Raw genomic sequence first — 27,631 nt, 5'->3', positions numbered from 1 at the left:
TTCCGCCGTCCACCTAATCTTCGTAATCTCTCTGTTCATCCCTATGAAATCTCCAAACCACCTTCCCTACTCTCTGGCTCCTATCCTTGTAACCGCCCCCGGTGTAAAACCTGTCCCTTGCACCCTCCCACCACCACCTACTCCAGTCCTGTAACCCAGAAGGTGTACACGATCAAAGGCAAAGCCACGTGTGAAAGCACCCACGTGATTTACCAACTGACCTGCCTACACTGTGAAGCTTTCTGTGTGGGAATGACCAGCAACAAACTGTCCATTCGCACGAACGGACACAGGCAGACAGTGTTTGTCGGTAATGAGGATCACCCTGTGGCTAAACGTGCCTCGGTGCACGGCCAGCACATCTTGGCACAGTGTTACACCGTCCCGGTTATCTGGATACTTCCCACTAACACCAACCTATCCGAACTCCGGAGATGGGAACTTGCTCTTCAATATATCCTCTCTTCCCGTTATCCACCAGGCCTCAATCTCCGCTAATTTCAAGTTGCCGCCACTCATACCTCACCTGTCATTCAACAACATCTTTGCCTCTGCACTTCCGCCTCGACTGACATCTCTGCCCAAACTCTTTGTCTTTAAATATGTCTGCTTGTGTCTGTATATGTGTGGATGGATGTGTGTGTGTGCGCGCACGAGTGTATACCCGTCCTTTTTTCCCCCCTAAGGTAAGTCTTTCCGCTCCCGGGATTGGAATGACTCCTTACCCTCTCCCTTAAAACCCACTTCCTTTCGTCTTTCCCTCTCCTTCCCTATTTCCTGAAGAAGCAACCGTTTGTTGCGAAAGCTAGAATTTTGTGTGTTTGTTTGTGTGTCTATCGACCTGCCAGCGCTTTATATATATATATATATATATATATATATATATATATATATATATATATAAAACAGAGGGAAACATTCCACGTGGAAAAATATATCTAAAAAGAAAGATGATGAGACTTACCAAACAAAAGCGCTGGCAGGACGATAGACACACAAACAAACACAAATATACACACAAAATTCAAGCTTTCGCAACAAACTGTTGCCTCATCAGGAAAGAGGGGAAGGAGAGGGAAAGACGAAAGGATGTGGGTTTTAAGGGAGAGGATAAGGAGTCATTCCAATCCCGGGAGCGGAAAGACTTACCTAAGGTAAGTCTTTCCGCTCTCATCAGGAAAGAGGGGAAGGAGAGGGAAAGACGAAAGGATGTGGGTTTTAAGGGAGAGGATAAGGAGTCATTCCAATCCCGGGAGCGGAAAGACTTACCTTAGGTAAGTCTTTCCGCTCCCGGGATTGGAATGACTCCTTATCCTCTCCCTTAAAACCCACATCCTTTCGTCTTTCCCTCTCCTTCCCCTCTTTCCTGATGAGGCAACAGTTTGTTGCGAAAGCTTGAATTTTGTGTGTATATTTGTGTTTGTTTGTGTGTCTATCGTCCTGCCAGCGCTTTTGTTTGGTAAGTCTCATCATCTTTCTTTATATATATATATATATATATATATATATATATATATATATATACAAAGATGATGTGACTTACCAAATGAAAGTGCTGGCAGGTCGACAGACACACAAACGAACACAAACATACACACAAAATTCAAGCTTTCACAACAAACTGTTGTCTCATCAGGAAAGAGGGAAGGAGAGGGAAAGACGAAAGGATGTGGGTTTTAAGGGAGAAGGTAAGGAGTCATTCAAATCCCGGGAGCGGAAAGACTTACCTTAGGGGGAAAAAAGGACGGGTATACACTCGCACACACACACACACACACACACACACACACATCCATCCACACATATACAGACACAAGCAGACATCTCACAAGCAGACATATTTAAATATGGGAGGGCACGTCACGTTGGTTCCTACAATCTTCAATCGTTAAATTACAGTTAATATATGCCACTAAAATTGATTGTATTGTATTGTATTGTATTGTATTGTATTTTTTACTGGTCCTGATGTCTACATAGCAGCTTATGCGTAAGACATCGGACAAGTCAAGTTATAAATATACAGGCTGAAAGTCATTTCAATGGCATAAATATTTAATGTTACAATAATACACTTTACACATAAGTATTTATATAACACATTTCATAAATTTAAATATTCTTCAATGGAGTAAAAGCAGTGATGCTGTAAATATGACTTTAGAGATTTTCGAAATGTATTGACCTCTGTGATAGCTTTTATGTTTTCAGGAAGTTTGTTATAAAGCTTAACTCCCATAGAAAAGTACCTTTTTGGCACAGTGCTGTGCTGATTTGAGTCATATGTACGTTTCTGTTTTGTCTGGTAAAGTGATCATGTATATCACAGTTTTTTTTGCAGTCTCCAGTCCTTACCTATTACATTTAATTTAAGGAACAAAAGGGTTTCCACAATGTATACACATGGTAATGGAGGAATACCAGATTTCTTAAACAGGGGTTTACAAGAGTCTCTAGGCTTGCACCCAAACAAGACTCTAATGGCCCTTTTTTGTAGTTCGAAAGTGCTGTTAGCTGTTTTAGAGTTTCCCCAGAAGGTGACCCCATATCTAAGACGAGAATGAAAGTACGGATGATACGCATTCAATACTGTTTTCTCACTACAGCATGATTTTAATGAACAAAGAAGGTAACATGTTTTGTTCAGTTCTGGATTGAGATATTCAATATGCTTATCCCATCTGATATTACTCTGCAGCCAAAGTCCTAAGAATTTGGTTTCAGTATTGTTACCAACTGGTTCGTCATTGATAGAGACTGATGTGATAAACGTGTCCTTGTTAGGAACATTGTGGAATTTTAGAGCAATGGTTTTCTTACTGTTTATTACACGCTGATTACTCTGTGCCCAGCTGCTAAGTTGTTTCGTGACTGCGTTTACTGTCTGCTGTAACTGTTCATTGTTGTCTCCTTTTAGTAGAATCGTGGTGTCATCTGCAAATATGATTGTTTTGTGTGCATCAACATTTAAGCTTAGATCATTTATGTACAGAAGAAACAGAAGAGGTCCCATTACTCATCCTTGGGGTACACCACATTTAATTTGTTTATAGTCAGATAAGTGATTAGATACAGTTTTTAGTTCAATATTTGTGTGCTTGACGCACACTGCCTGCATACGATTTGTCAGGAAGGAACTGATCCACTTGTTGGACATATCTCGAATACCATATCTTTCAAGCTTTGATAGCAGAATTTTATGGTCCACCATATCAAAAGATTTTGACAAGTCAATAAATACTCCTATTGTTTCCTGTTTTCTGTCCATCAGGTTTAGGACGGAACTGATGCACTCGTACACAGCGATGTCGTTGACCTCTTGTTTCTGAATCCGTGTAGTTCATTACATAGGATGCTGTTTTTATTTATAAATTTCGTAAGTTTGTCATACATAACTTTTTCCAGTACTTTAGAGATGCAGGAGGAAATTGTGATGGGTGTGTAGTTATTTACATTGTCTTTATCCCCTTTTTTATATACAGGAATAACGTTTGACGTTTTCAACACATCGGGGAAAGTGCCTGCCTGAAGTGAGCAGTCACATAAGTGTGTGAGTACTTCAGTTAGGTTTGATGCACTCTTCTTTAACATTGTTGCAGGTATACCATCAATACCTGCCGATTTGGAATTTTTTAGTCCTTTTATTGCTTTAGCTACTTCATCTTGTGAAACAGAACTGATGTACATTGATCCTCTACATGCACTTATTTTATATTTGATAGATTACAGAGGGGGAGGAAATCAGAAACAACAGTGTAACAACTGTGGCCGGCACTAAACAAACAGGCACAAAGATAGCAGATACATCTGAGCCATCTCTGTTAAGTCAGGTGTGGAAAGTTCTGGAAGAATGTAAATATTTTAGGAGTAAAGATAATAAATCACTGAGTCGCAAAATTGTTCAGTCAACAAAAACAGTGAAAAAAATTGGGTTGCTTTTGGCTAGAGAACACACACACACACACACACACACACACACACACACACACACACACAGAGGACGGCTGTTAATGTCGCTCCTTTGGCATTTTCAGTCCATGCTGAGACTGAAAATGTGCACAGTGCACAGCATCAGAAGCGAGTGTTTCACTGGAGTCGACCGCGTGCATTTGGAGCTTCAGGACTGACTGAATATGCCAGAGCAGCAACGTTAATAGCTGTCAATTGCAATGTACAGCCGGCCGTTGTGGCCGAGCGGTTGTAGGCGCTTCAGTCCAGAACCACGCTGCTGCTACGGTCGCAGGTTCGAATCCTGCCTCGGGCACGGATGTGTGTGATGTCCTTAGGTTAGTTAGGTTTAAGTAGTTCTCAGTTCTAGGGGACTGATGACCTCAGAAGTTGAGTCCCATAGTGCTCAGAGCCCTTTGAACCAGTTTTTGCAATGTACAACTGCACTACAGGGCTAAGTAAAACACACCTTCTCAAGTGATCCCTTCTTTCTTGTAACAATGAGAAAGATATTCTGAGGAGGAGTAACGAGTCTTGCTGCTATCAGGGAGTCTGTTTTGGGCTTTGGCAGCTCTCAGGTAATGCACCTATTCAATCAGGAATCTTTTGTACTAATGTGTTGGTAAAGAAATTCAAATTGACTCTGTGTCTGCCCTGAATACTCGAGAAAGCTTCGTACAGCTGGTGTGTGGCAGGTGCCACAGAGGTTGTCCAAACACCAGTGTTTTGTCTCGACACCCACCCGGTCTATCACCGTGTTCAGGTTGTAGGTACAAGTCTGAACCACGTCAGAGCTCGAGAACAAAATCCCTACTTCTGGGAATTACGATGCTCGACAGCTCTGTACAGTTGCTAACGGAGCACACCCGAAGCTTACGGTTATGAAGGGCTGTTGACTCCCATCGGCCACAGCTTCGGAGCACCACGTCTGCCAACCCTGTACCCTGCTGAGACAGTCCGAGTCACCTGGCACATTCGCCACTTGAAACTGCGTACAGTAAACATTACCTCCGACAACTACAATTAACCTGGAATTCTGTGCATACTGAAAACTTACCTCACTCTCAGTGGCATTCACTCCTAAATATGTATCTGGATCCTCCTTAAAACACCCATTGAACCATGGGACTGTTAATGGATCTTCAACAACCTGAAAACAGCGAAATAATTAGTGTTAGTTGAAGATTTAAGCACTTGTCCCCATATAGCATTAGGCTCTCATTTCAAAGCGAAGACAAGAAAAAATACTAACTGATTCCTGCATTGTTAACACTTTAAATGGGATACTACTTAATTTCAGTTGGAGAACAAGTTCCTATCTTCACTCTTAAGCCATTCTCACACAGAATGTGAAGGGTAATGGGGACGGAATGGGACAGGTTTTATTAGCCCATTAATGAAATTCGCTTTGTGAATCATTCACACACATAAAAAACACACTGAGGCCTGTCAAATTTTGGAAGCGTACTATCAAATGTGAATGAAAATGATGCATGGTAACACATTATGTCAAGGGCTGAAACAAACCAACTCCACATTGGAACAGTCTATTTAGGCTAAAGAGCCAGTTTTTCTAGTCCTTTAATGAAAGATGCAGATCTGCCGTTTCCAGGCACAGTCAGATAAAAAATGTAAAAGACAAATACATTCATTTTGTACAATTTGAAAAAAATGTGTGCCTTATGACATTCATTTACATATACAGATCTTTCCATTTGTGACCCAAAATGTCAATGGATGCCACCATACACAATATAAACCTCTACAGATGTTCTACTCAAGAAACATCTGTGTGCTTGTCTGCTGATTATTTGGAAACAAAACCTATTTGAGACTGATCTGGAATGTGCAGAGCAAAACAAGTTATACACAAAATATTAATAACTTCTGTGATATGTGTAGACACGGGATTTTTGATGGCTTATTGCTTTCAAAACTTAGTGATTTTTATTCAGTATCTACACAGACAAAATTTTAACCATACGCAAATGTTGAAAACTTTGATTACTTTTTAAAATGTTTCGTCAAATGAAGTTTTGTCTGGGAGGAAACTGAATACTTTTGGAACTCTCCCTTCAATGTGTTAAGCATTTTTGAATCCACTATTGTCTCCAAAATGTTGTTCAGCATGTTCTCTGTGCATCCTTAAAAGTCATTATTGTAATTAACAGAGACAGCTTTGGAAGGAGAATCGGTGTGTTCTACGAAATTTCGGGATTGATCAGTACATGTGAGAGATTGTCTTTCTGCATTTCTGTTTAATATTGATATCTTGTAATATTTGATACTGCAACATCAATAATCAGGCAATTTACAAAACATTACTGTATATTTAGCACAAAAAAGGAAATAAAACATGTACATACAGGGCAGTGGGCCTTGCAATGGAACTCGCCAGTGCTCTTATATTTGACACACACCATAGAATATTAAACTCACATTAAATTCATGACATAATCCAATGAGATTAAAAATTATTTTTTTGTATTTATTATAAATCTAACAACATAACTCAGTCTTATTTTTTTTTTATAAATAGAAATGAAACGGATCCAGCATGAGATTTGATTTTCCAGAAAACACAGTTATCTTTCATATTTTCAATTTAATTTGGAATCAGACGTACATTAGAAACAACATTACTGAGACAAGCAAGGAATTAACTTGACATGTAGCAGCTGCTTACCTCTACTTTAACATTCTGCAGATCACAAATGGGATGTGAATCATCAGAGGGTCCATCAATCTGCAACAAGCCAATAATAAAAATACAACAAAATTAATTTTAATCATTGTGTTTCTGCAGGTAACATATATGCAGAAACTACATTCATACCATGAAGATTGCTAAAAAAAACCTGTACAGTGAATAATGCAGTTCGATGAACTGAGCTTTGTGTGTGCATGTGTGTGAAACAACAGCACATACCTGCAAAGCTATAAAGGCAAAGATCGCCCACGTACGGTGACAGAGCGGCTACGGGGGCCACTGTATTTACGATGCCACCGATGGCGACAGCAAGCAGCGTTACGCTCGCAATCGATCCCCGAGAGACTCCAGTTTCCTGTACATAGTGGTTGCTAAGAGTCAGACCTATCTGGACCTGAAAAAATTGGAGAGATAGGAATTCTCGATAAACGTGGGTAAACTGCCCCAGAGACCCTACTCGTGCAGTGTAGAGAGGACGTGACGTCGCCAGGTGGTATTGCGTCCCCTCTGTAGGTCAAAGAGCACCACAATCAGATGTAGGTGAGGCACAGAAGCACTGCTCACTGCAGATTCCAAACAAACCAGGTGATCTGTGGTGGACCGGAAACCCCGAAAGGCATTTTGAAATCGCGATATAGGCCCTCCGGCTTCGAGGCACCGAAAAAGACAGTAGTTGACGATTCGTTCGAATAGCCTCCACGGCCCATTCGTTAAGAGACGATAGCCGGTAATTATTTAAAATACGTAGATCCTTCACCGGTTTCAGGACAGGAATAATAATACCTTCCCACCACTGAGAGGCAAATGCGATTAAAAAGCCAGAGGATACGTTTCACGCTGTCGGCACGAAGGTGTCCGAGCATTCGGTCGTGGACTCTGCCGGGTCCAGAGGCCGTATCTCGACACTCTGCCACAGCGCCGTGAAGCTCCCGTTCACTAAAAGGGACATCGTACGATAGAGCCGTACGCATAAAAAGATAGCAGGCAGAACTCGGTAAGGTGTTTCTGGGCTAAGAAATGAGGACGTTAACTTCAGTGACGTGTGTCGCAAACATCTGGCAAGTACCACGGCATCGGTGCAGATATTACCACTGACCGGGACGCCAGTAACTGCAGTCGGTGGCGGACGGCCACAACTCTGGTGGAGCTCAGTCCGCACTCGGAACGACAGGGTGTGGGATCGCACAGTCGAGACGTATTGCTTCCGACACACTGCTTACTTTTCTTCATTAAAAACTGCACATTCGCCCGGAGTCTCTCGAATTCTATTAAATTACCTGTAGAGGCACTCGTCCTGTCGAAGTGCCCTGCGGCATTCCCCGATAGCTTTGGCTATATCTCCAGACCGCCGTCGTACTGGCGGTCGTGCGGACGAGCTGGAGGAGTAGGGTATCACCGCTGCTGCAGTACGAGTGATAGTATCACTAGTATCCCGCACCGTCATACGACAGGCTGCAAAAGAAGCTGCAGAGGAGAAAGTCTGCCAACCAGCTTTTTGAAGCGACAAATTTGGAATATGTTCTAGACAGCTGTGAATGGAGAGGAAGAGAAGGAAAGTGGTCACTGTCGCAAAGATCACCACGGGTATCCCTCTGAATCCTGGAGTAAGATACTCGAGCTGCAAACTGCGAGATCAATAGCTGAAAATGTTCAGAGGACCACACTGAAACGGGCTCTGCTCCAGTGTTGAGTAGGCAGAAGTCCAATTCTGAAAGCAGATGTTCTAGCACTCAGACTTAGTGTCACTGTCCCACAGAGGATTATAGGATTTAAAGTCCCCAATACGAGGAAGGGCGCAGTAAAGGGAAGGAAATACAGTATTAACCTGACTACAACATATGTCGAATGTGACAGACATTCATCTGTTGGTACTTTTGGGTCCCGGTGAGAAAGTTGCTGAAGGCGGATTGAAGCTGGACCGCTGGAATTGCTGCAATCTCATCTGAAATGTTCTGCTGCAGTTCTCAAAAATAATTACAGTTGTCGGGATAGACTTGAGGACTCGACACTGTGTGTCAGGTGATCTGGATGCACATTTAGGGTCGCAATCAGACTGACCTCTGCTAACAACTGTGTCAGGTATGAAGTTTGAACAAATGTGCTCCAAGGCTCGGCTAGCTGTATGGGCATTTGCTCCATCCTGTACGAAGTTTTCGACACGTGCGCAGAACTGTTACAGTACGCTATATATTGCGGAACGGAGGACGTTTTCGCCAGTCTGCGACGGCTCACCTGAAGATGACTGGCAGGAGCCCAGTTGAAATATCGTGCGAAGTATTGGACGACGACCGGCTGCAAGCCCGAAATTTATTTGAACAGTCAATTCGCCGGGAAAATTTTTAAATTCACAACTGTACGAAGTAACTTTACATCTTTTCCTCCTCCATTACTGCGGCCACAAATGCATACATTCGTGTCTGATCGTGTCCACTCATCCGGGCCATTTCTATTTGCCCCATCCCGTATTACTTAAGAAGTCTTCAAGCCAGTCTTGTATCTGGGAACTAATCTGTATTCTTGGACCTCAGTTAACAGTCTGCAGTGGGGATGGTGTCAAATGCTTTATGCAAAATTAGACACGTGGAATCTGCCTGTTGCCCTGCATCCTTTGTTTACTAGTAATCGTGCAGGATGAGGTCAAGCTGAGTTTTGCACAAGTGATGCTTTCTAAATCTGTGCTAATTTATGGCCAGAACCTTTGCAGTAAGCATTATTTTAGTATTCTTTTTATTATAGCACACAAAACAAAAGTTTCACAATTAAAAATGAATATTTCCTGCTCTAATTATGGAGTATTCACTGCACACAATAAACCACACCATTACAAATACTCTAATGATATTCCAACAGTAAGCAAAGGGAAAAAATTAGTGTACATCAAAATGTATGGACACCTACCAGCATGTAAAGCTACGTGTCCATTTAAAAGTGCACTACCATGCGCCTCTTGAGATGAAGAACACTCTTAAATAATTTACTACACACGTGCTTGCGAGTGACTGAACCCAAGAATGAATTGACAAGTGGAGTTAAAACTTACGAACTCCAGCACACAATCATCACATTTGTGAGCCTTCATTACAAAATGCACCACAACAGAGGATTTGAGACAGAAACATGTGTAGAAAACAATTGGCCACAAAAGGAAAAGTTTGTGTGATTTTATCCCAAATTGCACTACAATATGAGATCTTGAGTCATTAACTGTAGCAAACAATTTACCACAAACATCACACTTAAGTGACTTCAATCCAAAATGAACTACTGAATGGGCCTTGAGGTCATAAACTCTAGCAAATGATTTTTCAAAAACTTCACAATGTGTGGCTTTACGCCAGACTGTACAATAGCACGTTTCCAGAGATAACAAGCAAAAGAAAAGGGTTTGCTACATGCACTACACTTGTGTGATTTTGTATGCTTGTCAAGCGGAAAGTATTTTATATTCCTTTTGGCAGTGAAGGCAGTCACTTGTTTGACAATAATGTACCTGCGATATAAGACCAATGTTAGTGGCTTGTTTGTGCGATCTGTTACCAGTGATTGCATTGAAAGAAACCGACATGAGGGTTCTCGAACTTAATAGATCTTTGTACAAATCATATGCCTACATACCTTCTTTGTGTCAGCAAATGAGAGTGCAGTTAGAGTCCAGTCATAGTTTTTCATCCTCCAATGCTTGTTAAGGCAAGAATCAGTAAGGAACACTTCACCTACACCTACATTAATACACCTGGAAGTGTGTCTACACTACAAGTATCTTCAACCACGTCACAGTGGCTCTACACTATCAATGTGAATTGACACGTGTATTACAAGGCTACACTTCAATGAAAAGGCCTCTAGGCATAAACTGCGGTGAATACAGAAAAGTTATGGTCCATCACACTTACATTATCTGTGCTGCAGAAGGAATTATCCTCCCGTGTGATAATTCCTCGTGTCGGTACGCTACAGCTGATAAAGTGTGTCGACATCTCTCGGGCCGTCACCAACTCGTTGTGGGTCACATCCTGAAGACTACTTTCTTCAAATGAAGCACTGTCACCTGTCGGATCACTACAACTGATGAAGTGTGTCGACATCTCTTGCGCCATCAGCAACTCGTCGCGGGTCACATTCTGAAGATTACTTTCTTCAAATGAAGCACTGTCACTTCCGTCACAAATTTGAGCAGGTCTGAAATATCAAGATAATGTAATGAATACAGATGAACAAAACAATTCACTCGAGGGTATATTAATAATTAATAACGACTTCTTGATTTCCTGCTGAAGACATAAAGAAATTATGATTTAGTTACTTAAACCAAACTAATAACATGTGACTAAAACATATTTCTACAAAGAAAAACTAATATTGCAAGAGCAGCAATGGAAGAAACTAGATGTGGATTTACTATGGAATAGTACAATGGATAATCAAATGAAAATGAGACAAAGGGGAAAAATGTAAGTAAACTATTTATTATTTCGGAAGTAACTGCCATAATTCTTAATACATTTGTCTCATTGTGAGACAAGATGGTCGATGCATTCGGGGTAAATTGTCGGTCATTCTCTCCATGAATTCTGACACAAAACAACAAAAAGTCTACGAGATGTGAATGACGAATTTACAACAAAGAAAGCACACCAACAACAGCTAAGCTTGACTTAAGTGTAGTGAATTCAATATACATGTATTTATTATTATTATTGTTGTTACTGATGTAAGTTACTTGGTGGAACATTTACGTCAAAATGAATACGGGAAGTATTTTTCTCTGCCTAGGGGCAGCAAATGGTTAAATTCACTTCCGACTGCACCCAGGCATGTGCCTCTTCGTACGAAGCAAACTGATGGCCAGGAATGTCTTTCTTCAGGGCTCCAAATGTACAGACATCACGTAAGGAGAAGATGGGGACTGTGCGCAGGATGGGTAAGGGCTTCCAACCAAAACCTCTGCAGCACACACAAAATCACCCTGGCAACATGTGGGTGGGCCCGTGTATCGTACTAGCACACTTCTTGTACCGAGGGATTTCCTGCCGTGTCTGGCAGACGAATGTTCGAGTTCCACGTTTTGTCGTGCACCGAGGTGACAAAAGTCGCGGGGTAGCGACGTGCACGTTTACAGGTGGCGGTAGTATCGAATAAGCGAGGTATACAAAGGCAATACATCGGTAGGGCTGTCAAATGTACTCGGGTGATTCGTGTGAAAAGGTTTCCCGCACGATTCTGGCCACCACTGTGGCAAATAACGGACTTTGAACGAGGAACGGTTGCTGAAACTAGACACGTGGGATATTCCATTTCGGAAATTGATATTTCCAGATTTGCATGTCGAGAGTGAACTGGGAATATCAAATTTCAGGCATTACCTCTCACCACGGAGGACACTGCAGAGGCCGACGGCCTTCACTTACAAACTGAGAGCAGCAGAATTTGCATAAAGTTGTAACTGCTAATAAATGCAGAAATCAATGTGAGATGTATAACCAATGTATCCATTAGCAGAGGCAGCAAAATCTGGTGTTGATAGACTTTGGCAACAGACAATCGATGCACGTGCCTTTGCTAACAGCACGACATCACCCGCAGTGCCCCTCCTGGGCTCTTGATCGTACCGGTCGTAACCTCGATGACTGGAAAACTGCCTCGTCAGAAGCGACCCAGTTTCCATCGGTAGGAGCTGAAAGTAGGGTTCAAATACGGAGCACATTTCACAAGTCTCAGGTCCGAGTTGTCAGTTCTCTCTCTCTCTCTCTCTCTCTCTCTCTCTCTCTCTCTCTCTCTCTCTCTCTGTGTGTGTGTGTGTGTGTGTGTGTGTGTGTGTGGCTTGTGGTGCGGGACTTTAACTATGGAAAGCATGGCACCAGTAAAATGTAAGTACAGTTCCCCACCTCCCTCCCCCCACATGTTCATAAAGAGCTTTTTCTACAATTAATGGGTGTTTTGACTCGAGTGTCATACAAAAAGAGACTTACAGTCTCCTAAAATAGCAACCCCCTTATTTAAAATATGTATTCTTCTGGGCCAATCCTACCTATATTTTTAGAATTTTTAGATATTCAAGAATTTAAAGCCAGGGACAGAAAAAAAATCTGTTTTATTTTCTGCCAAGTCTTGTATTAGTTTTGGTTTGTTTATTTCTGAAGTAACCTATTTTCCTTATTTTTGTATTATTTCTTCTTCTTCTTCTTTTTTTTTCCAGTGCCAAGTTCAAAATTAAAATATACCTATAAATTATGTTATATTTCCTGATACCATAGATCACATTTCTTTGTATTATTGGGAAGGAAAGAAATTATTTACATTAATCCCATCCAATAGGATCAATTAAAGAAAAAGTATTTCTGTAACCACATATTACAAGAAGTGTTTCAAAATAAAGCATTGCCATAGTATCAAACTTATTGGGAATGTCGTACTGCCACCTGCTCGATCTGCTGCACAGCCTCAGGTCTAGGTCAAAACGTGACAATTTGGTTACGTGTCGGCATTGCTTACGTACATAATTCAATTAGAAACTGTCACTCGTACCGTGACTCTTCACTCTTTTGCAGTAGATGTGTCCAATTTATGGCTGTAGGGGTTGTCACCGGATCAACTTTTGAGTATCCCACAGTATTTTATTAAACAACAGCTTGTCATCATCAGGTGGTGACTAGTCCTTATGACTGACAAGCAGAAACTGCCAGTGTCCGATTGTGACCGGTAGTTTCACAGGCCGCATTCGACAGTCGCACACGTAGGATCGAGTTGCTCGTAGACGGGTGACACGAGTGTATCCACAGCACCCGACCAGAAACCGAGCTGTGGTCTTTGGCACACTGCCGCAGACGTCGCTATAGCTGGGTGGATCCTCCATTACGTTGGGGTGTAACTTATTTCAAAAACTGTTTCTCCGTATATCTGACGGTGGCAAGTGTCGGGTTCCGTGTTGCACCCAACTGCAAATTTGAGACCGTATTTATTAGGTTAACTGTCGTGCAAATGTGTATTACCTTCTTTATGACACACTCCCACACACACAAAGACGAATGCAGAATCTTTGTCCTCTCGTATATCATTCTGTGCCCTGTACTGAGGCAATACTCTGCAATTTGAAGATTTATCCGAGGACTTTGAATGATAAAGGCCCCTTTCTCCTGTCTCGGTGAATCAAGTATACAGAAGATTAAAATTTGAATATAACAGAGGGAAACATTCCACGTGGAAAAATATATCTAAAAAGAAAGATGATGAGACTTACCAAACAAAAGCGCTGGCAGGTCGATAGACACACAAAGAAACACAAATATACACACAAAATTCAAGCTTTCGCAACAAACTGTTGCCTCATCAGGAAAGAGGGGAAGGAGAGGGAAAGACGAAAGGTTGTGGGTTTTAAGGGAGAGGATAAGGAGTCATTCCAATCCCGGGAGCGGAAAGACTTACCTTAGGGGGAAAAAAGGACAGGTATACACTCGCACACACACACATATCCATCCACACATACAGACACAAGCAGACATATTTAAAGACAAAGAGTTTGGGCAGAGATGTCAGTCGAGGTGGAAGAGTAGAGGCAAAGAAGTTGTTGAAAGACAGGTGAGGTATGAGTGGCGGCACACCTGTCTTTCAACAACTTCTTTGCCTCTACTCTTCCACCTCGACTGACATCTCTGCCCAAACTCTTTGTCTTTAAATATGTCTGCTTATGTGTGGATGGATATGGGTGTGTGTGCGAGTGTATACCTGTCCTTTTTTCCCCCTAAGGTAAGTCTTTCCGCTCCCGGGATTGGAATGACTCCTTATCCTCTCCCTTAAAACCCACAACCTTTCGTCTTTCCCTCTCCTTCCCCTCTTTCCTGATGAGGCAACAGTTTGTTGCGAAAGCTTGAATTTTGTGTGTATATTTGTGTTTCTTTGTGTGTCTATCGACCTGCCAGCGCTTTTGTTTGGAAGATTAAAATTTTTAAGATAATGCACTACAGTCAACTGCTCGGAAACCACATCATTTTTGGTAGCATGTGGACGATATCTTTGTGGTGTGGTTCCACAGAACCAAAATGTTTGCCATATTTTTTCAACGTCTAAATTTCCTCTGTGCGAATATTCAATATACGATAAATGAGTAGAGACGTGGCACATCGCACCGGACATTTCAGTAGAAAGGAAAGTCGACAGAATGCTGGGGCCTAGCTCGGTTAACAGTTCACTTACATTTGGAGACGACAAGCAGTCACCACCCTGCACAATGTGAGAGTGTACTGTGCACCACAATTCACATAGCGTACATCTTTCCCGATCCTCGACAGCTTGCCATCTGAGTTTTAACACTACGGGATAATTTTCTTACCTAATGGTGTTTCTGGGAGTCAAATTTATGATGCTTTCCACCAAAAGACAAGTCCAGTCGAGTGAGCAAAATGAGAAACAGAAAGGTACATCTTTTGTCCTTCAGAAAAACCGTGGTTTTTGTTAGCTCCTGTCCAAGATTATCTCACCCTCAGGAAACCAGGTGTACATGTGGTTCCTTGAGAGAATGGAATGACACGTATTGGTCAAAGACGACACAGAGTGGGCACAGAATAAGGCGGCCAGATGCACAGTCGGCAGGGCAAGTGTGGGCGGAGAGGTAGCGGTGGGGGCCGCGGGCAGGGGAAATGCCGAGAGCTGGAAGCTTGTGCTCACATTTTTTATAAACATGAAGTGGAGCCCTCGCATTATGCAAATGTACGGTGACCGTCCAAAAAGACCTACTGTCACCTCGACTTTGGTTAGTATCTAAAAAGAATTCTGCTGAAAATGCGACAAAAGTAGTGATTTATTTTCACCTAAATTATTACTCAATTGTAACTTTCAGAGAAGCATGAAGGGTGACTAATTTTGAGTAAAGCCTACACACCTCTTGTTAATGCATTAAAAGCTACTTCTTTTACGAAAACACAGCAGGATTTACACAATATCGCCTCACTAACATATTGTGCAGAGGCACATGCAACAGAATTCTGAAACAGCAGTTCACTGAGTTTGGCACATGCAACAGAATTCTGAAACAGCAGTTCACTGAGTTTATTAAGTGAGGAACTGAGGACAAGTAAGACCAATAGCTTATGAAAGAGCACACGCTTAGTGCAAAAATAAACGTGTTACATATCCACTTATGCTGTTATAAAACCCATAACATTTCTCATGTCACAAGCTAGAGACGGCCCTTAAAAACTAAAACGTCTCATCGCAAAGTCTGCAGTTACTTCAGTGATACGGTAGATAACGAAATTTCACATTAATAACAGTATGGCAATATACTCTGGTCTTTGTGTGCTATTATTTGCCAAAATCTTGTTTCGGTATTTCAAGTCGTTTATGAGATATGAGGAATGTGATGACTATTTCATTCTGGCTTTATTACTAGCATGTGCAAATACAAATGAACACGTTACATAAAATCAACTTCCTCCAGGTCAGTGGCTGATAGAGATCTCCCATCCAAATCTAAAGGAATGTTCAGTGTGTCAGATAAATTTTATAGACAGTACTATATTACGTAATATGCACAAAATGCAAAATCATAGCGACCCCTTTATATTTGTTGGAAAGTTTTTCAAATGCTGTGCAGTGTCTTACATAAATGAAAATATCACAGTAACTATGACCATTAACAAAACGATGGGCAAATTTTCACGAAGCTACAAATAAAGCTGTAAGTAATGCAAAAACGAAATTTTTACTAAATATTTTCTGTAAAACTGTTTAAGGATGACTGCATTGCATGTGCCTAGATGCTGTCAGTACAGCCAAAACAAACAAACAATGTCAGCCTCCATTTTTGAACAAACAAACGAACGAACTCATCCGGCACTTCAGACGAAAACCAGTCATCGCGCACTGGCCACCGTGTGCAGTGCGGACCCAGTTTAACACCAGTGTGATAAACACCATCGTCACACACGTCAGCATCAACCTTACAAATGTGCACTAGCACAGCATCACTGTAGAACAGTACACTGCTCGGCACACGAGAAGATAAAGTTCGCATCCTCAGTCTCGTCACTACTGGAGATTTAAAATTCTAGTAGAATAGCCCGGAACCCCGCACTTTCTGCCATTACGAGTAGAGGGAAACGAGGATTTCCAACAGTTATACTGCAGCAAAGTTTAGAATGCACACAGTTAACAACTTTGTCTCAGCTCCCAACCATACAGCCAGCCGTCGGCAGCACCGCACAGGTCACCTGCCACGGAAGGCCAAAGCGCAGCTCGTGGCACGGAGCTACGGACACACTACTGTCGTCTGTCTGCGAGCAACTCTGTCACGCATCAGGGAACTGCAAACGGGGCCTGCGTAACAGACCGCAGACAGTGGCAGTTGCTCGCCAGCTGTAACAGACAGCCACCACCTCACTGTGTCGAGTAGTTGCCTCGAGGAAAAATTCTGGGTGATCAGAAGTTGATGCGGCGAGCAAACCCGAAAGCAAAATAATTACCAACTGTGCTGCTCGTGCAGTAGAATTTAAATTCTTTGAACTGTGTGACGACAGTGGTATTCGCCTCGTATCACATACCCCGTGCTGTCGGCTCGTAGAAGTAAACCGAGCAGATACCGCCGTTGCCCACGAGTTTGTGAAGCCGTATTTGATGGCTTCTGCGTCCAAAACTTTGTGCTACAAAAGTATGCAATTCACTTGAAGCACTCAAGTAATATCTTTGAAAATGCTTTTCTTTGTACAATCTGTTGTACAAAAGTGCTAGGAAATGTAATGGCAGTAATTGAAACTGTTACTGGAATAGAATGTAATGGAAGAAAGGTATACAGCCAGATGTCTTTATGTAGGAAATGCCTATCATTTTAAGATTGTATGTGAATTCCAGCTTTAAGAAAAATTAAAAATTCGATTTCAACATTCAATAACAAACAGTTAGCAATATTATTAACCTCTTGCCTTCATATTCACAACTTTTTTCTACAGGATCGGGGAATATGTCAAAGTTTGGGACATTTCATAAAATTTTCCGATTTTACGGTATGTGGCTAAGACCCCCAATTTCGAATTAACATTAATGCACAATTTTCATGCCCCTGCTTACTGCTCGCAGTGACTGAAGCGACTAGCCTTCGTGCTACTAACACGTGTGCAATATAGTTCACACTGACATCAAGATTCCAAATAGTTTCTGAATACATGTTACTACAAAAATACGCTGTAACTAGTGACAAGTACATATTATCACACTTTGTCATACTTTTATGTGCAGACAAGCTTCATTAAATTTCATGGCTTTCATTTTTAAGCAAAAGAAAATGCCCCATTTCTCAATAGAAGTATAAAAAAGTGATGAAGCAGATGATGCTCACCCACTATCTCCACTTCTCAGAAGAAGTATAAAAAAGGGATGAAGCAGTGAGCCTCATCCCCTATCTTAACACACTGAAAAGTACAACAACAAATTTCCGTCATCAATTACGAAAGTTTCTCTCCGTCATTGCCTTCTTTTGATGCGGATAAATTCTCACCCGTGGGAGGGGCAGATGTGTTGACATACATAACTGAGATGATTCCAATACTACCGTACATCTTCATAAAAGCTAACCTTTCTTACGATTTACCATCCGTGCTTTCCACAAGGTGTCTGTTAATTACTCCACCACTACCACACAGTCTAAAATTCTACAGTCGATATTTACATCCGTGCTTGAAACATTACATCAACCACAGTACACTTCATTGAGTTCTCTGTCTTTGAGGATGGCAGGTCCAGACAAATTTACCAATATCAGTACCTTGATAATTATCTTCATACCTATTTGAGCATAGAAGGTGTACACTTTTACAACTTCCCCTGCACTCTTTTAATTACAAAAACTCTTGCACAGTACCAAAATTGCAATGTAGGTCCATACCACAATTTTCACAGAAATGTTATACTGAGGACCATCAAATGTCACTTCCTTTGGTTCAATGATGGAGTTTCCAACAGCTTCCCACTGGCTGCTTTTCTAATAACTTGTCTGCTTTAAAGGGAAGTTATGAAAGTTTAAAACTATCTCCCATATCATAGACTAGCAGAAAAATGCTCTTATTGGAGCACAAAAGATGTGAATATGCTTCATGTTTATTTAAAAGAATCTGAAAAGTGGGGTACGACCCGCCTCATTCTACCTTCCTCAGCATTATTAAAAATCTTCCCAAAAATTTTGGGATTCTAAGATATTTGTGCTTTATTTAACGTGTGAATCACCTCAAACTCCAAAAAGTTCCACTAATTGTAGCTCATTCACACCCACTAGACCATTGCTGTAAATCGCTCGTACTTGTACACTTCTAGTCACTGTTTCTCACTCACTCATTCAGCCCAACTCATTGATATTATCTCTCTGTGTCACTATCGTTGTCTGCCAAGCCACACCCACACTCCCTTTCGTTCTGTCCTCCTACTACAGTCTCCTCTCCCTGTCACTGTTTCCTTCCTTCTCTCTCTTCCTGCTACTAATCTACGGGATCAAAAGTATCCGGACACCTGGCTGAAAATGACTTACAAGTTCGTGGCGCCCTCCATCGGTAATGCTGGAATTCGATATGGTGTTGGCCCACCCTTAGCCTTCATGACAGCTTCCACTCTTGCAAGCATACGTTAAATCACGTGCTGGAAGTTTCTTGGGGAATGGTGCCCCATTCTTCACAGGGTGCTGCACTGAGGAGAGTTACCGACGTCAGTCGGTGAGGCCCGGCACGAAGTCGGCGTTCCAAGACATCCCAAAGGATTCAAGTCAGGACTCCGCCACAGGCCGTGCACTATGAACACGTACTCAGTCACATTGAAGGATGCAATCACTCTTCAACACTGGGAAGCAGAAAGGTGCTTAAAACATCAATGTAGGCCTGTGCCACGATAGTGCCACGCAAAACAACAAGGGTTGCTAGCCCCCTCCATGGAAAACATGAACACACCGTAACACCACCGCCTCCGAATTTTACTGTCGGCACTACACACACTGGCGAATGAAGATCACCAGGTATTATCCAAACTCACACCCTGCCATGGGATCGCCACACTGTGTACTGAGATTTGTCACTCCACACAACGTTTTTCCACTGTTCAATTGTTCAATGTTTATGCCCCTTACACCAAGCGAGCCGTAGTTTGGCATTTACTAGTACGATGTGAGGCTTACGAGCAGCCCCTCGACTATGAAATCCAAGTTTTCTCACCTCCCGCCTAACTGCCATAGTACTCGCAGTGGATTCTGATGCAGTTTGGAATTCCTGTGTTATGATCTATTACACATTACCACCCTCTTCGACTGTCGGTGGTCTCTGTCGGTCAACACACGAGGTCGGGCTGTACGCTTTTGTGTCGTACGTTTCCAGTTCACTATCACATCGGAAACAGTGGACCTAGGGATGTTCAGGAGTGTGGAAATCTCACATACAGACATATGATACAAGTGACATCCAATCACCTGACCACGTTTGAAGTCCATAAGTTCCGCGGAGCACCCCATTCTGCTCTCTCACGATGTCTATTGACTACTGAGGTCACCAATATAGAGTACCTGGCTGTAGGTGGCAGCAAAATGCACCTAATATGAAAAACGAATGTTTTTAGGGGTGTCCGGATACTTCTGATCACGTAGTCTATCTCATTCACTCTTTCCCACTGATTCTGTCTCTTGTCACTGTCGCTCTCTCCCTCTTCGTGGCTGTCATTGCCATATACTCTCTCTCATTATCACTCGTTCTGACCGAATTCCACTTTCTGTTTTTCCTCCCCCCCGCTGCACTGTTCTGTCACTGTCTACTATGTTCCACTGCCACTGTCCCCCCTCACTTTCTCTCACACTGCCACTGTCTCCTTCACTCCTTCTACACCGCGACCACTGTCTACTATCTTCCAGTATCGTTTCTTTTCTGTCTCTTTGCCACTGCCACTGTCTTCTCCGCTCTCAGTACAAAAATGTGTGGAAAATTCGCATGCCAAAATTTTTGAGAAATTTTTTAAAAGAGTTGAAGAAGGTAGAAATGAGACAGCCGGTATCCTACTTTTCTGTCAGAGTCTTTTAGTAAAGAGGTGAATATTCGCCTTTTTTGTGCTCCAATTGGGGCCTTTTTCTGCCGTGTCCCTCCTTTTCCCTGCTGCAGCAAGGCATGTCACTCATATGAAAAGAAATTTATCGGTCAGTAAAATTACGGTAGTTTACTTACGTGAAACTGAAACGATGCAAAACTAATTTTAAACGCAAAAAAAAATCTGCATGTGCTTCAGTACTACAACCTGAGGATTGTACAGGTACTTGTAAGGTTGATCTGTATAGACGAATAAGACATATTAATTCATACAGGTGCCAGTCGAATGTGCCAAACATATGTTAATTTGTACTACTCTGCATTAATGTAATCCGAGAGAGTGGTGGAAAAATTAAAAATAGTACACGTTGAGATTTTTTAACACCTCTCTTGTTTCAAGTATTGAAACACAGCTCTTCTGTTAACATAGCCATGGTGTATGGATGCATTTTTGCTCTCTATATGTGTAAAAAAAAAAAAATTACATAGCTCATGAGACAAAAGTGTTTTATTTCTCTGAGCTTCAGGTAGACGTATTCCCCTTTATGCATATCATGAACCACTGCAGCAAATCTTTGGATGCACGGGAATAATCCTCACGAAAACAACCTATGTACCGTCATCGGCGTTGTCGTACTGCGAGAGAGAAGATTTAATTATCATTAATAGGAAGAGGACTTTTAACACTGACTATTTCTGTTTATGTTGCACAACTTTGAAAGCGGTACCTATCTTCATGTCCCGCACAGTGTTTGTGTAAGAAAAAAACTTTACCAATCGACAGGCAATGTCGATTATGATACTGTTGTCACACCTTTCTCTCACACCAAATTAGCTGTATTTTTATACAGCGTCTCAAATGATAATGGAAACACTTCACAGCATACTTCTCCATGTCACATCAGTTTATAAACAATGTTTTCACCTCACACCATTCTTTACAGGGATATTTTACACATCCAAGTGGGATAACTCTGAACCTCTGCATTCTTGGAAATGGATAAAGATTTGAAGAAAATTTTCAAGGATGTTTGAGATTGGGGTCTTAGAAACACAAAGTAAAAATTACAGCCATAATCATCTTGGAAGTTTTCTGAGAAACTGCCCATAAACTAATGGTGCTACGTAACTCACATGAAGCCCACTGTAGGCCACACCAAATGCAAAAAGAGCCAACCCGATTTGCACAATTTGTCTAAGCAGGAGGAAGTGTGTAATGTTCATACTTTGAGCCGATACTGTAGGATAGTGACACTAAGTTGATCCTTCTGCCGGGTATGCAAATAGTCTCTCACCCGAGAGCTATCCAAAACACTTCACCCTACCTTTCTACCGTCAATAGAACCCGAGGTAAGAGCTCCGGAAAACCCCGTTTTTACGTGTGGCATTTTGGAAAGTATCAGGTACGCGTGCCGTCATGCCGGTACACCGAGGATAAATGTACACCGTCCGTCAACAAATTCCGAGGCCGGTTGGCCGGTTTCATTCCTGGCACATCAGCCATACCGACACAGTGACTACAGAGGAAGCTCGAACGAGCAGTTTTAAATGACTTTCACTTATTCGCCCAGTCAGCTGTGGCAGGCAGTGATACATAGTGGACGTGCAGCTGTCGTCGTGTCACAAATGACAGTGGAGCAAAATCTCTAAATCAACTGTTCAAGACATTCTGCAAATTGATTTGAAGAAGAAAAAGGTGTGCGACCAGCTTGTACCTTACACCATGACTTCCAAACATAAAAGACGGCGTGTGGACACCCGAGAGAACTCGATTTAAAAGCCAAACCTGGACAACTCTTTTCTGGAAATACCCACTGCGGGGGACTAAATTACTACCATCAAAATGAGACAAAGCAAATAAATGGATATTAAAGGTCAACACTTTGACGAGATAACCGAAATTCTATCCCACATGATGTGACGTGTGAGTTGATCGACACCGTAAGGAGGGCGTTTCTGACAGTTTCTCACAGATGTGCAGATATTCTGTGGACTGTAATCAGTGAGTGAGGAGGAGGCACGGGATGGACAAAACTATGTAGAATACCTAAAACATTAAAACCACCGTCTTAACTTTTCTCCACTTTTTATTAACGCAGCCTCAAAACTTGATGGACTGATAGTGTATAAAAAATTTTAATCAACGTTAGATTTAAAAAATTTGAAGCGATATCTAAGGGATGGAGTCACATTAGAAGGTACTTACCTAGCGTAGTGCGGGTAGGAGGGGAGCAGCACGGCGGCGTCTCCGACACCGCAACCTCCCGACTCCGGCACCTGCGGGTGTTCCGACAGGCCCGTGCGGTGTCGCTGTCGGCGCAGAGCGACCGACACTGCCGGGCTCCCGAGGAACGGCCGCTCCTCGTGACGGTGGCGGAAGTTGCCTTTCTCCAACACGGCCTCGTACTTCGGGTCTGCGAGGGAAAAAAAACACAGTAATCGCTCAGTGGGCAGTTCGTCGAAGCACACGCCGGCTCATTCGCCATTGCAGAATGCAAAATAGTGTAGGTCAGTGGTATCTTTTAGAATTATTGGCAGGGTCACTGCGTCATGTTGTCACAATATTTAGACGAGTTTCCAACTTGTCACCTTTAGACAAAGTGTTAGGTCCGTGTCCAGTTCATTCCTTTACGGGCATCGGACCGTAGACCACTGCGCCGAGGGCACGGCAGCTGGGTTAATCGGGTGCCCAGAAAAGATTTCATAGCAGTCGTGGGGTATCCACAGGCGTGGTGGAGCGAGTCAGGGCACGGGGGCAGTGGCACCTGCCTATTCTGCCCGCTGTATCTGCTGCTTTCTCACGAGTGTTCCTGACCTATTTTTGCTGACATCACACCCTGTGCAGACATCGGTAGGAAACTGCTGTCCCAGTGGACGAGATCACTGAACTCTTGTTCCCACTGCCTCTTTTCTGGAGAAATACTGGAACACCTAGGTGTGGCACAGCACCACTGTCTGTGCAAAAGCAAACGCGTGGCCTCGGTCGGTGCTGTCTACAGCCACAATGTATCTGGGCCACGCTGCAACGATGTCATTCTAGTAGTCGGTCGAGAAAGAGGCAGAGAAAGACGAGTGCACGACACTCTCGTCATCGGGGACAGTTTTCTCTTACGGAGCTCCACGCAGACTGTGATGTCAGAAAAAATTGACACAGACTGTTCGAAAGCAGTGGAGGCAGCGGGGAGAATTAAAACGCTGCACCGGTACTTGATCCCCGGACTACTCCCGGCACCGGAGCCGCCGGGAGCACCAGTCACAACCTTATTTCCGGACGCGAACGACTGGCATGTCCTTTGGGCCTTGGCACAGGCATCCGTGGTCTAGCAGTTATAAAAGAATGAAGTGGACCGTAACCCACAATTTTTCTGAAGGTGAGAGGTAGAAAACTCACGTAAAGGTTGTAACGACACAATACCGGGTGTGACGTATAAAAATTTTGGGTGCCTACAGTGTCACCTCTTTCAGTGTAACTCAAATTTTTATTTTTAAAGGGGATTACTTAAGACTATTTCCATGGGTTCGCACCTCAAATTCCTCCCTCATATCACAAAATTGTCGTCTGATGTGGTACAAACTGAAAAAATAAATTCCTTTTAAAGCACAGTTTCGTATGTAATTTATATTCAAAACCTTACACCTGTGTCACAGAACAAATCCTACATCGAGAATACTTTACACAAGTTTAAGGGAAGAAATGCTTCTGATAATTATTACAGTATTTAAAGAACATCGAAATATGAACAGGCTGAAATGAACAAACAGTACATGAGACTATGTTAATCTATTCAACTGTAAAAAGCTAAGGAGCACATTATTAGCAAAATGAGAAATATACAAAAGTGAAATGCCAAAATGAGCATTTCTCAACTGGGTGTAAATTAAAACAATCAGAATGGCTGAAAGAGAGCACAATAACATGAGCCATAAATGAATAAGAGCTCAGCAACTAAGCAAATAAGAGAATAGGCAAAAATGAGATGCCAACAAAATGAGAGCTGGCCGAACACCGTCGGCACTTATATACGGTAGCGCTCGTGGCGGCACCTCGCGGCCCGTATGCACCACGTGCGCCTGCGATCGTAATGCAATCTTAGCGCTCGCAGCGGCGTCTAGCGGCCCGTACGCAAGTTGTGCGATTGCTGTCGCAGGTCTGCCCTTAATCTATGATGGTACACAGGACTCAACTCGTGACCGGAGAGGATTTCGTCAACGAAATAAATTGAGCAAACCCGCTTTTCCCATCCTTGCAGGTTTTTAGTTTGCATTATGTTTCTCTTCAGTTTCTTCTTAAGCCTTGCTTGTAATGGACTGAATGGAAGCAAATAGAAGCAAAAGAGCATTCACAGACAATTCCCTTCTATCCACGAACAAGCATTTAAACTAGAACAGACGAAGAGAACACGAGATAACCGGCATAGCATATGAAATCTTGCATTATTTTTTGGCGCTAATAATTGGCATACCAGGTACAGCACTGAAGTATACAATTAGAGACACAAAGCAAACTTTTGACAAAATTTATAAAATTGAAGAGGAAATTTACAAGCACAACATTAATTACCAATGATCAACATAACATGTAGGATACCATTTACGTGCTCAATATCAACAACTGGAGACATTTACATTAATGCCTGTTTCTCATGTCTGCTGCGACGTATGTGAAGCACTCTAAAAATTTTGTCAACTTACGTATAAAGAAGATAATGCCAATAGAAACAATTAACAAAATCTGCAATATACATATGACCTGTAACACAGAATACTTGATAACTCTGCTACATAGTTTGCCACAAGGCAGAAACATGAGTGGCAATATACACACATCAAAAATGTTTTGCATCACCTCGGTTCCAAGAGTTCCGGAACCTGTACAGAAAATTGGAATAGAGATCAACATAAATACCATTTCTGCCCTTTTTATTGCTCATGGAAGCCACATATTGCATGTTGTACCACCATACAGAGAGACCTTCAGAGGTGGTGGTCCAGATTGCTCTTTCACCTATTTCATCAGTGACAAATGTAAGAAAAGAGAAGGAGTTCCACCCTGCTACTGGCCGTGGTACTCACCGAGCATCCAGTAGTTCCCCTTCTGCTTGTCACCCTCCAGTGGCACATTGACGAAGCACTTGCTGCGTGACAGATTGTTGCTGAATGCTTTCTGCCAGAACTTCTTGCGCCTGTAGTAAGGGAAGCGGCTCGTGACGTAGGCGTACATCTCTGACAGCTTCGCCCTCCTGTCAGACAGATAAAAGAACAAAGCTCAGTCCAGATAATTCAAAGAAGACCCCAATCTGGATCTAGAGATGGAGTATACTTTTGGCAAATTTACTCTGGGTGACAGACAATTCACAATACCACTCTTGACTTTACACAGTTAGTGAAATAAATAGCTGTTTTATGTGTTTTCCTGGTTTTAGGCTAGCAAGAAGCACTGCTGTCAATAATTTACTGCCTTATTTCTTTTTTTTTTTATAAGGTTGGGGGACCGTGTAATCGACTTCCTTCTACCGTGAAAACCAAACAACAACCGAAAGACAAAGCAAAGAGGGCATAAGAAGCAAATTAGCTCAGTCAAAGAGAACACTTCTTCCCAAAAGAAGTCTGCTACTATCAAGCATAGGCCTTATTTTGAGAAGAAACTTGTGACAATGTACTTTTAGGGAACAACATTGTTTGGAAGTGATTATGGCCAGTGCAAAAACTGAAAAAGAAGAGAATCAAAGCACTGCAGATGTGCTGCTATAAAAGTATGTTGAAAAGGGGATTAATTGATTAAATATGGAATGAGGAGGTTCACAAACTTAGAGAGGAGAGAAACATATGGAAGACATCAACAAGAAGAAAGGACAGGATGATAGGACATGTGTTTAGACATCAGGGAATCATCTGCATGGCACTATAGGGAACTGTAGATGGTACAACCTGCAGGGGAAGACAGAGATTGGAATATTTCCACCAAATGAGTGAGGACATTGGATGAGAGTGCTCCTCTGAGATGAGGAAGTTGGCACAGGAAAGAAAGTGATGAGCACAACATAAAACCAGTGGGGGCCGCATTAAACCAGTCAAAGATTGACAGCTCACAAAAAAGTAAAAGAGCTGTTTGTTGTTGTAAGTTCATACAGTTATGCTGATATGATGATAGGTGACAAGTGAAACACGGAGAAATACATCGAGCAATATTAAGGTCGCTGACCGAAACAATGCCAAACTATGGCAGGTCGTATTGAGGTTAGTGTAGTGTATTTTCATGACAATAATTACCAATTTGCGGGAGTGCTACCAACCTGTGCGGCGACTGTGCTATGGCCATAGCGCCGAGCTCCGTATAGGAGAACTGTGGCCTCTTTCTGGCAGTACGGGCCGAGCTAGCATTGCCGGAGCACTGCCCCTCGCCAGCCCCAACGACACCACCGTCCACGGCGGTTCCTCCGCCGGCGGTACCGGTGCCGTCGCCGCGTCTGTCGGCAGAGGTCGGAGTCGAGTCGGTCTCGGCCGTGTCGCCGCTGCCGACTTCAGACGCCACGAGGTCAGCTGACATCTGGGAGGTGGTGCTGTTTCAGTGTGACAAAGACGGCATTCGACGATTAGAGATTTGTGGAGCTCTATATCGGTTACAGAAAGATGTTCGACTGGAAGTACAAAGGATACTTGGAACTGAAGCCAACATGAAAATGTTAATACAAGATGGCAAAGTGAATGGGAACTTTCAGCAGAAGCTGGAGAAGATAAAACATTTTCCCCAATTTCACAGAGAGAGACTAAAAATGAGAATTTCTCACCCATCGAACTAAGTTATACATTACCAGTCTGTACGTTATGTATCGGTACAAAATCAGAAGGCAGATGAAAGACAGTTGTGACTGAGAGAATGTGGGCATTCTGGACAAATATTGTGGGACTGTCCCCTCCACGGAAATGCTACGGGTAA

General features: G+C 42.5%; 1 protein-coding gene across 1 annotated transcript in view; it reads right to left on the bottom strand.

Moving 5' to 3' along the window:
- The window catches only part of LOC126212788 (uncharacterized), a 344,572-nt gene that overhangs the window by 239,410 nt on the left and 77,531 nt on the right, over positions 1 to 27,631 (bottom strand). Inside the window, exons 15-20 of the mRNA XM_049940191.1 lie at positions 26,988 to 27,254; positions 25,768 to 25,934; positions 22,901 to 23,108; positions 10,552 to 10,837; positions 6,635 to 6,694; positions 5,006 to 5,098 (exon numbers count right to left, since the gene is read on the bottom strand). Coding sequence (XP_049796148.1) covers positions 5,006 to 5,098; positions 6,635 to 6,694; positions 10,552 to 10,837; positions 22,901 to 23,108; positions 25,768 to 25,934; positions 26,988 to 27,254 — 1,081 coding nt within the window. The remainder of the gene's footprint in view (positions 1 to 5,005; positions 5,099 to 6,634; positions 6,695 to 10,551; positions 10,838 to 22,900; positions 23,109 to 25,767; positions 25,935 to 26,987; positions 27,255 to 27,631) is intronic.

The sequence above is a fragment of the Schistocerca nitens genome, chromosome 11 (assembly GCF_023898315.1).
Source record: "Schistocerca nitens isolate TAMUIC-IGC-003100 chromosome 11, iqSchNite1.1, whole genome shotgun sequence".
Lineage (NCBI taxonomy): Eukaryota > Metazoa > Arthropoda > Insecta > Orthoptera > Acrididae > Schistocerca > Schistocerca nitens.
Note: the sequence above shows the minus strand (reverse complement) of the source record. Positions and strands in the feature narration are given on the sequence as shown.